Consider the following 11,920-nt stretch of genomic DNA (forward strand, 5'->3'; position numbering starts at 1 on the left):
ATTAAAATTCGAAAATTTTTTCTAAAGCCTCCAGGGGACTTCGTTTTCGCACGAAAAAATTTTATGTGCCCTTATTGCATCCGGACCCACAATTATAAAAAATGTACGAGTTATTATCTTGCTCTCAACTTAAATCACAATTTACGTAATTTCATATATTAATGTGCAATTTATAATAGGTATATATTTTTATCTTAATAATTGTTAATTCTCTTTGGTATGAATTGCACGCCAATAGCAACCAATGTGGATCGTTTCACCGGCCAAGCGCAGTAGCTAAACATGTCAAAGTTGGGATCACTGCTACTGCGCCGAACGCGGCTTGACACAGGAGAGAGGATTATTAGCCAATGATTATTGAATTTAATCACGCACACAAAGGAAGTCATTAACTTTTTAGCGTGTACTCATGACACTTGATGAGCATCGATGTCGTTAGGCGAAAGCTAGCAATCATAAATACTTTTACCAATATCCATGACAAGTTGATCAAAAACAGTTATTCAATCGAAAATCATAAATTACCTTACTCCTATACAATAAAAAACATACAATGATTGTTCAGAACCAAAGGAGTGTCAAAGATGTGTAAATCACATACAAGAAATTGAGTCTATTAATATTTTATTTAATTCAATAAATTTGTATTTCCTGCAAAACTGAAATATCAAGGGATCTAAAACATTCTAATGAAATTTGAGATAATTGTTAGTTATCAAGTTGGTGATTTTAATTAAATAAAACTTTATGGCCAACAAAAATATTGTTATATTAAAACTTTTTCCATCTGCATTTAGCCCTGGGGATGCCTATACATAATAAGAGAAAAAGCAGTTGCAACAGGAGCTTTTTATTTATGTCAATCATGCAGAAGGAGTCATCAAGTCTATAACTAAAATGGTTTTACTGGGCACTCGATATTGGTATATTTTAACATCTTTTCTCTCATCTATCCAAGACTTCTCAATCAGCGATTTGCACCGTTTTACTTATTTGCTACTTCTTTGTTACTTCTTTCCCCAACATCAAACTTTTTTTATGTCATCTCTAGTTTTTTGTATGCTGCCTGAGAATGACTGTCGACGTAAGCCCAAATGTTACTTTTCATGGTGTGAGGTACAATTTTGTTTATAAAATGAATGCCAACACCTGAACATCTTCTTGAGCTACCGTATATGATTTAGGAGAAAAAGTAGATATTTCCATAAATTCGTCGAATTTAGGTTTGGCAGTTGGTAGTGACTCTAACCTTTTCAATTTCGTTTTTTGCTCGCTTCCAGCGCTACGTACACGCAGCGGCGTAAGTGCCAACACAAAACGAGATTGGAAAGCTTAACTGTTAAACCCAGATTGGAAAGGTTAGCATGGAGGTGCCGAATTGCGCTACAAACAGTGCTTCAAATTTGATAAAAATTGGTACGTTGTGGCATAAAAAAGGATTTTACAGTAAGAATAACGTTAAAAATCTGGCGAAGTAGCGAAACTTTGACTCTTATAATGCTTAAATATGCCTGAGAGCTTTACAAGAATATAAAAACTTGTTTTTTTGTTCCCGCTTAACATCGGAACAGATGCAAGCTAAGCATTTTTGGCCGGCTCCGCGAAGCGATTTCGTCGTCTCACGGCAGTCCATCAAATACTTCGAATGAGTTAATTACTCAAAATTCGGATCGAGTCTACGAAATAGAGAGAGAGAGAGAGAGAGAGAGATTGGGAAGTAGCTCAACATTGAAGTCAATAAAATAACATAATAAAACTATTGGTGAAATCAAACCGTACTATTATTCCTCTCTGCTTAAGTCGATAATATATTATTCCTATTTAATAATTTCCTCGGACGTTAAAATTGGAAGGACTAGAGAAGTAGAGTAAGTGGGACATAAACAAACCGAGTTACAAAAACGGAACCCCAGTCATTGGAAAAAAACTAGGAGCTCCATCTATGTGTTGCCATATGCAATTTGTAGGCTTAGCAGTAATACCTCATCTCTGGTAATACGACCGTCTACATGAGATTCATACTCTTGTATGAATTCTGTTGCCTACAATGAACAATATAATGATTGCAAATTTTGCTTATAAATGTAATTTTCAGTTGTTCCTTTCTTTTGACTCGGTGATCCGTTTATGTACCCCGCTCCATTTACTTCCCTCAAATCGCGTTTTTCAGAAAGTTGGATAAAATAAACAATTTTGTGAATGAAGATACTTCTACAATTTTGTAGTAATGAACATAAACATTTCTACGTAGTAAGGTGCTTTAAATGACTTAAAAGTACACACATCTTATACAAGAATGAAAATAGTCAAGAGGTACCATTTATGTACCACTTATTTTAAATTTTTCGTCTGGAAATATGGAATCTGATTACTTATTGTTATTAGTAAATGATGCCTATTTCTGTCAATTTTTAGAAAATTTGAAATATTTAGCCGAGCAACGAAAGGAAGGAGACGATTGGGGAATAATAATCCCACAGAAAACCGACAGGGCGGAAATAAGTTTGTGCTTGCGCGGCACGTTTCGCGCTTCACTTCCGAAGAAGGAAGCTAGAATGTCGAATTCGCGGCTTTTGCCTCATTGGCCGGATTTTCCGCGCCTTTCGACGGTAAATAAACGGGCAAACCCAAACGCGCGATTAAGTCCTCACTGACATCTTAATTTTATAGAACCCCGAATTCCCTCGCTGAAGAAGTATTTGAATTTTCATTTATACACAAATTAGTTTACTTTCTAATTTTTTTAGCTAGAATAAAATGCTAATTTATTTCTAAACAAATAGAAATAACTGAATTCATTAGCAGGAATAAAAAGTGCTTGATTAAAAAGTGATAAAATCTTGTTGAACATGCATCAAATTCCTATTCAAAAATTGGCACCAAATTGCATTTACCCTGGGTGTTCGTTATTTATACAAGAAAAAAATACTTTTTAACGTATCACATTAGAGGGACAAGATATTGTATTTTATAGTAATATCTTGGTAAAATAATTAATCACAAAATAGCCTCAAGATAAAATCGTGGAAGAGATTTGTTTAGACAATTTTCTATGAATAAACTAAAACGCTTACTGATTGTTGGAATTCGGACTTGTAAGCCTAATATCCATAATTAATCTGAAATGTTCAATGAACATGCGTAAGGGTGAGTGATAAAAAACTGAAAATATAACTCTATGAAAATGGTCGCCAACAGAGTCGAAAAACAACGAAAATGCACGAACACGAAGGCAGAAAGCGTCATGCGGTGCAGCCAAGCGTTTGTTGCTGTTTACCTGCGAATGGTACGTCGCCGAAGAATTCTTCAACATTGTCAGTTGGCATGCTTTTCTCCGAGAGGGAGACACTTGACAAGGAACCGCTGGACGCATCCAGAGAAACTCCAGCCGGGAACTGCAGCAGGTCATCGTCCGTTTCTGTTTCCATATCACGCGATCGCCGTTTATAAACCTGAAAAAAAATTATATTTGATCAAAATTCGAAGACAGTCACAAATTCTTGAAAAATTTGGACGTTTGAGAGAATTCAGATATAAATTTAAGAAAACAAATTATTCTGTATTACTTAAAACGCTCAGTCTATATGTCTTTTTTCATTTCACTACAAAATTTTTTTAAAGTAATTATTTTCTTCTTGAAAATTCTCTACTGTTGATAAATATCGTAAATTGTGCATCACATACAGTCAAAAATTACTGTTTCCTGGTTGAATTTTAAGCATTTAAGTAAAAACTATTATTCAATACTAAATGTCTTATTGTATAAAATTGGAAAAGAATGAAACATTTCAGAACTTCAAGGAAAAATATATAATGTAAATGTAAATCAAATTAATGCAAGTAACATATTCCTAAGATTTCTATTTCAAATATACTGCATTTTCATAAAAATACTGGAATCTTCAACAAAATAGTTGAACTTTCTAGATAAAACTTTAAATATTTTAGTAAATATTCAACTTTCAAGCCCTAAAAGATGGATTTTCAACCAAGTAAGTGCATTTACAACCAAATAGTGGTATCCCCAAATAAAAATAGCAAAAAATGTGAATTTTCAAAAAAAAAAGAGGTGACGTCTCTTTCAAAAGATGAACTTCCAATCCAAAAGGACCGATTTTTAAATCCAAAAAGAAAAATCCTGAACCCAAAATATAATAGTATACTTTTCAATGGAAAAGAATTCACTTTTAAAAAACACATATGACTTTTCTACCAATTGATGAATTTCAAACCCAAAAGGACCAACTTTTTCTTCAAAGAGACAGCTGAATTTCCGACAATTCCTTCAGTTCGAATTCAAGCAAAAAAAATGGGAATTTTCTTGCAAAAAGGGGAAAACTGATGAGTTCTTTAAAAAGAGGGAAATGTGGAAAGTGTATAAATTCTGTGATTTAATAAAACACAGAGAAAATGCTGTAAAATTCTGTCGATCGTAGTTTATGAGATATTTGGGCTTTATTGACCCAGCACCTAAAATGTTGATGTTAGATTTTTTACAGGAACTCGTACTTCAATCTGTGCTCTGTTTGGTAATATCAATATTTTTTTATACCATGAATTGAACTTTTGAGAACGGCAAAAGACTCGAACGCTAGAGAACTTCAATTTTTTTAAACACTTTTTTTAAGGAACATAATTCTTCTTAAGCCTTCTTGTGCAGCTTTGTTGAGCAATTTGTTCTTTAAAAGTTTATGCTGGTTTCCAAAATGTACTTTCAAAAGGTAACATTACATTTGTATGTCCCCTAAATGACCGAATGTGGGTAAATGTTAGATTTGAAACATTTAAAAACATTTCAATTATTAGTAATTAATATTACATAAATTAGGCTTACTTATGTAATTACTATGTATATAATATAAAATTATCGTCTATATTTTAATGGAGATGATTTGTAACATTAAACGTAATTGCCAAGACATTTTTTTCGAAGATTAAGACGATATTTAACGCAAAAGTTAAAACAAATATAAAAAATTGCCGATTCTCAAAAAAATCGCCCGGTTTTTTCAGGGTGCTCAAGATTCCAGACTAATTCCTGGTTTTCTCGGTAAGTGGTAACCCTGTACGCACTCATAAAAGTGTCAATATCACTGTTTCTCTTGTGCAATATTGTAAATCGTACAAAGTTACAGGGCTGCATTTCTGCTTGATTCTCCACCAAAGCGAATTTATCAAAATGAAAATCCGAACCAACGTAGTTCCGCCTGGAAAAATATTACGCAATGGAAAAGCAACCCCTATATCAGCTGAATCAAGAGCGAATGATACCTGGTTCCGTTTCATTCAGCCATATCGAAATTCAATAAAAAAATACGTTTCCCCCCCTCCCTCAGCCGCAAAAAAAAAATACAATTTCAACATTCTGAAAACTGACGCCAGATTTTTAAACCAATATTGACTTTTATTATCATTTATAGGAGAAAGAACAATTATTTTCACGAAAGCTAGCGTAAATTAAGTTTTTGATGAAATTTTAAATTTTACAAAGTCAACTCACTTCAGAATCAAAAGATAAATGTTTGGATAAATCGGGAATATGTAAAAAATAAAAATCTGATTCTCAGTGTTAAAATATACTCAAGAAAATGAAAATATTTTCAATGACTGTTATGAATGACAGGACATGGTCCCATGGAGCGATTTAACATTTATAATGATAACTCGAGGACCACTCAATATATTGTAATTTGTTCGTTTGCTTATGCGATAATCTAAATTTTCTGACCTTTTTGCAATCGCTGTTTTAAAGATAGTCTATATCCAAATTTTGGAGAAAACATTCTTTAAGATAGACAAAATTCGGTAGTGTACAAACTACAAACTATTTGGTGAACCTCATTATTTTCTTCTTTCTGAAAAGGCGAAATGTTTTACATGTTCTGAACACGATGAAAGAATTTAGTGAACATGCTGGATGTTGATTGGTGCAAAGATCTGAAAATCAAAACGGAATCTTCTCTACGAAATCACGAGTTTCCCGCCGAGGATGGTAGAGAAATCAGACAAGCGTAGAAGCCAAGGGCTTCATTATTCAAAGGTTGTCGGCGTCTTGGATTCTGCCGCTCCGTTGAATTCGCGGAAGTTGACGGCTGAGATGCAGCCATTGCTACCCAACGCGTCCTACCTTGCAACATGTTCCTAAATCCTTTTCTGTTCCAATACGCCGTAAGTCGTAACAGCATTTGAACCATCTCTGTACGACAGCTAACATTTTAGGCGTTAAACCATAACGCTCGGATACACTTTACCGACGAAATAATTACATTCATTTTTTTAAAGAAGCGGATGCAGAAACATCTCTTGAAGCAATAATTTGCAGATTTAAAAGAGTTAAGAGTGAATTGAATAAAAGCTAAAGGTTTGGGTTGACAGACTTGTGACCGGCAGCGACTATTTGAGTATTTTAGTACTTTTTTGACATACTGATAGGAAAACATCAAAATAATAAGTTTCACTTCGGTTGCCGACTTGAAAAAATCTCCCAAATAGAAATTCCAATCGTTTCAATGTGGACATCATTCAACAGTAATCTATTCGGATTTTCGAGTTCACATTTAATTGCTGTCAGTTCGAATTCGGTTTAACTTGGATCTTATGAACTATCATGTATTCGGATTGCAGAACTTATTTTGAATCTGTCTCAGTTTGGATGCCCAAATAAAACTTTAAAAAACGCGAACTAATTTCCTAGGTCAATCCGTTTCAATTTGATGGCTATTAAAAACTGTAACCTATTCGGATTTCCGAATTCATTTTGAATTATATTTCTGGCTTCATTTTAAATTAGTTTCAGTTTGGATTCTCCATGGACATAGGAAACACAGGAATAGGCATGCCATCTTAACTTGGGCGAGCGGGGTTGAATCCACAGGAGGGGGGAGAATTCCATGAGTGGGGAGAGTCGCCTTCTTACGATGTGCCATTTGATTATGCGCACGAGCATTTTTGCCGACAAACTGTGCATGAAAATATAACATGTGGGCGCTGCCATGTTTGTCGCAGGACATCAAAAGGTGGCGGACCTCCCCCCTCATTGCATCACCCCCGCAATGGCATGCCAAGTCCCTTGTTTCCTATGTCCATGGGATTCCCAAATTGATCCTTCCAGATCGCAAACTACAGTCCCTTGTCATATTATTAGATCCATGTTGCAAATATACATTTTTAATATGTTTTTTGTTGTTTTTATGAACTTTTTGTTCATATGTTGATGAAACTTAAGTTTTTTAATCTGGCGGGTACTTTTTATTGTTTTGGAAATACTCATTGTGTTGGCAATCGGTTGTTAATACTGATTTTCGCAGAAATGCTCTATGTATAACATAGCAGCGTTTCAGTGTCACTGTATAATGCAATAATTTTACGATTTTAAACAGGATTTAATCAAAATACTTACCGATACTTGGAAACACATCCCAGAGATCAAAACGAAAATTCAAAATTGTATAAGCATTAGGCCTCGTCGCGTTGAAGCTGTGTTGGCTGCGAAAGATGGTCATACAAGATACTGATTTTCGCGAAAAAATGTATTTTCATGTAAAAAATTTTATTGTCATGTAAGTTACTCTTGTTTTCAGTAAAATACAGTGTATTAAGAATCAATTTTCGTGTTTTAACATGAAATACCCCTCTAAATGTCTACTGACGTGTTATAAGTGAGGAAAACTTCATTTTTGAGCATGGATCTAATAACATGGCAAGGGTCTGTAAGTCCTTACATCAATTCGGTCCAATTTTGACATTATCAACTATAATCCACTGAGGCGGCCTAACCGTCTACGAAAGTTGAAAGTTTCCGAGTTGTATTTTTCTTTCGTAATTTCACTTCTTTTCCTTTACATGTTTTAAAAAAACTTTGTTTATAAATTTTTTAGACGTGGGAGAGAAGCACGGAAAAAACTACCGAAAGTCGAGAAAAAAGACTTGATTTGTATTTAAATCTGAGTTTCTAGGAGGTTTATGAGCCACAAATTATAAATATCGCATGTAAATTTACAATTTGAAATGATTTATCCAATATGGCGAACAAACTTTTTTTTCAAATTATCTGATTTGTACAAAACTCATAATTTTCTAAATCTAAAAAAAATTAAAATTTCGTTTCCAATATGGTTACCGACAATTACTCATTCAAAATGTTTATAGATAAAATTCAATAAAGCGGAACCAACATCGAGACGAACATTTTTACAAATGATGCTACTTGTATAAACTCACATTTTGATGGCTTTCTGAGTCACATATTACAAATATTGTAGAAAAAACCTTAAGATTAGAAACCGCCGATCCAATGTTTTTAAATACCTTCAACCGAGTTAATTATCGATCACTAGGACAAATATGGATCTAGGTATTACTCCGTAGAAAATGTTGTTTTTTTTCATTGGATTATACTGTATATCTTTAGAATATAGCTTACAAGAAGATTCTAAATACTTTGCTTAACACTTTTATTTTAAATAACCGATCTAATATCTTGACAAAAAATTTGTTTACAGTTTTCTGATTTAGATAAAAAGTATTTTACAAGGACTTTGTAAGTCATACGTATCAAACATTGTATAAAATATCCGAAATACCATATTCCCGTCCAATATGGCAGCTAATATTTTTTCAACAAATACAAGACATTCATGACATTCATATTCCATGGGTTCTTTATATCCAAGATTCCATATAAATCTTGTTCAGAAACGATGCTCGCTGATTTGGAATGCTATTTTGAATATTCAATTTTTGAGGCAGTCTTCGGGCTCAGTGACTCAAAAATACTTCTAGGAAAAGATGAAAAATTGTTACAAAGTTTTGAATTGAAGGAATGATTTCTTAAACAACTGATCAATAAACATATAACATCGTTCTGAATATAGTGAAACACAGATTTAACTAAAGAAATTTCATTAAAAATATTTATTTTTTATTTATTTAAAAATAATTTTTCATATAGAGAGAAGTTTGGGATGGCAAAAATTCTTTTAATTTTATGCCTGGGAAGCAAAAATTGTACTAAAGACGAAAAAACCTTATAGTTACGAGTCCATCCACACAATTTGATGATCGTTTTGATGCGGTCGAAACATGGTGTTACATTTTTAATACCATGAATGTTCATTAATCAAATACAAAAAATTAATTTTTCTCCATATTTAAAAAATGCGAACTCTGGAAAAATTAATCAAATTCTCCGTTACGGAATAGAAAATAAACGGTATACTGGTTCGAAACACACCCGCTGCGTTAATTGGCGCAGTTCAGGTAAAAAAATAAGAGGCCCAACAATGATCAGGTCAAAAACTAACCGTTGGCTGAATGCGGGTGCTCCGTGTTTTTTCAGGCTTCTGTTCCACTGTGCAGAGACATTAACAACAAAAAAACGGCTTCTCTCATCAATTCTTCATTTACTAATGTAATCTGATACTACCCTTTTCCCGTTTTGAAGTAAACCTTTTAAACTTTTCAAGTCTTCTTTGAATCTACAAGACTCGGTCTTTTGAAACTGTTGCCCTAATCACTTGCAGCCTGGTTGGTTTCTTTCAGCTCTTCGGCAAAATCCTCCTTTCGGAGAGCCATGAGGCTTTGCGCTAGCGGCTGGCTTTGAACCAAAGGACTATCACATTGCAGAGGATCTTGGGATGTAAATACAGCCGATGATCTTTCCCAGTTTGAGCCTTGACTCGTCGCTCGTATGACACGCGTTCGCCGCATAATGTCACGTGAAGCGTGTATAAGGTACGTGAAAGACGTGGATTTGAGGGTACAGAAGAGCAGCAAGAACGAGGAGAGCAGTAAGGGAAAAGCTAGAGGGTGCGTTATGGATATACGCCGGAGGAGATGGAACTGAACCTAGTCGGTCTCACAGAAGAACGATCACAGGAGGACGAGCAAACGGCGAAGCTCCTTGTAAATCGCATCATAGATCAAACACCACTTGTATATTAAAAGCGATCTGCCGTAAAGCTCTCTCTGCTTATCTTCTGTCCGGTCGATTGCATTGCAGGAATCTTGAAATTCGAGGTTCTCCTTCTCATTGCCAGTTATCATTCCAAGGTGATTTGGAGACGATTCATTTCCCTGGAGGCGGACCGCAATCTAGGTCATCGTGACTTGAGAAGTTCGTCTTCCGGAGTCAGAATTTTCCGAAAATGGCGCTTGAGCTGTCGTTTGATGCAAGCGAACCAGAAATAAAACTTCTGGTGAAGTCAAGTGCACGAAACTGAGAGTCCACTTTCCCCAAAGAAAGGATCTGTCAGAATTTTGTGACAGAGCTAGTGATTATCAGTTTCAGAATCTAAATGGATGACTCTTGAGAATTGCAATATTGTAAGGGGGCAGAATTGTAGATACTATTGAAAGAATTATAGAGCAAGGTGGATTACGTTTTTTCATACAGTGGCTGCAAACCTTAATTTTCAAAATTCCTGACTTTTCTTTCATTTTTCCCAAACCAGTTTTTCCGTCTCCCTGACCAATAATATTGAAATGATAAAGTTAATTAAATATAATATTTAAAATTCGACCTCAGATGAAAACTCGAATCTTCCAATGATGCCCTATAAATGTCTACAGTTTTTTTTCTATTTAGAACAGACTTCAAATTTCTTTAAATTTTTAATAAGATTCTATTATCCTTGACGATTGTCCATACTTCCTATTCTAGCAATTCCTTACTTTTACATGCTACTTTTCAAAACCATTGAGTTTTCTTTGATTTTCCCTGAGTAACAAAATTCCGGGACAATCTCATGATTTCCAGGTTTTCCATGACCTGAGGTCACCTTTGTTCCCTATACTCATAAATTGAAGCCAGTTTTTACTTGTTGAGTATTGACGATAAAAAGTTCAATTCATTTTATATTTGTCAATAACATTCAATTCTTTTGAATACAAGTAAGATAATAAATTACTAGAATCGGTTGAATTCAAGATTACAGTGCGACTCTTCAATAGCTCTCCCTTCTATAGCCTTTTCGTGAATTGACGCCATGCCGCAGGCAGGTGTAAAAGGGGCTGCGTGGAGGTGTGCGAAGGTCAGTCAGGCGTCAACAAGCAAAAGCGTTTTCAGCCCAAGCAGCTGTCTATTTTGGAACCGGCGCATTAGAAGAGTTTCACTTTATTTGATTTGAAGTGGCTTTTAAGTAGAATTCCTCTTAATTTTTAAAACATACATACTACTACGTATCGAATTTTGAATGCAAGCCAATTCAAAATTGTTTTTAGAACTCTTTGAGGGTGTTTTAAAATCTTGTAGAATCCTTAGAATTCAAATAAATTACAGTTGAATTTTAATAAACTGAAATAGACCAAATTTCACCAAAAATCTAATAATTTAATATTTAATAGGATATTTAAATGAATCTCAGTAAACTAAAACGACTTCTTATAAATTATGGTAAATTAAAGTTGATTTGAAGAGAATTCAAATAAACTTGAAACCTGTAAGAACTTGCAGGAACAAATATTAATTAAAATTTTCTCCAATTTATCATTTACAAGTTGCAAATATGTTTGTCTAAATAGAGCGTACTTATTTTTTACAAATTAAGTATTAAGTACTGTAGGTTGGTTGGGGCGATATGGAACACGCGGCGGGTAAAATAGAACGCATGGTGGGGCGGTATGGAACAATTGGAATATCAATTTTAATTTGTAAAATTTTTTGAAAATTAAAAAAAAAATTAAGCGATAAATCAAAATGTATGCCATGGAACACCAACTGGAGGAGATATAATATTAAAATACGTATTTTAGTCAGAAAATGACCTACTATCGGCGAGAAAATTCGAGTCCTCTGGCTTCGACATTGAATAAGTACGAGGGTAGTTCAATAAGTCCTTAGAATGACCAACATATGGCGCGCGAATCGCTCGAAATCATCTGTTTTCAGTCAGCACCACTCCCGACTAGATATATGGTGCAG

The 11,920-nt window shown here is 34.3% G+C and overlaps 1 protein-coding gene across 3 annotated transcripts in view; it reads right to left on the reverse strand.

Annotated features, from left to right (window-relative positions):
* LOC117173131 (caskin-2-like) overlaps positions 1–11,920 on the reverse strand; it is a 148,707-nt gene that overhangs the window by 3,125 nt on the left and 133,662 nt on the right. For 2 of the 3 annotated variants that reach the window (XM_033361528.1, XM_033361526.1), the window contains one exon: positions 79–3,452. In XM_033361528.1, the coding sequence (XP_033217419.1) occupies positions 3,243–3,452 (210 nt within the window). In that variant the 3' untranslated portion in view covers positions 79–3,242. Of the gene's footprint in view, positions 1–78; positions 3,453–11,920 lie in introns of those variants that run through there. The other variant, XM_033361527.1, reaches the window with a different exon arrangement.

The sequence above is a fragment of the Belonocnema kinseyi genome, chromosome 5 (assembly GCF_010883055.1).
Source record: "Belonocnema kinseyi isolate 2016_QV_RU_SX_M_011 chromosome 5, B_treatae_v1, whole genome shotgun sequence".
Lineage (NCBI taxonomy): Eukaryota > Metazoa > Arthropoda > Insecta > Hymenoptera > Cynipidae > Belonocnema > Belonocnema kinseyi.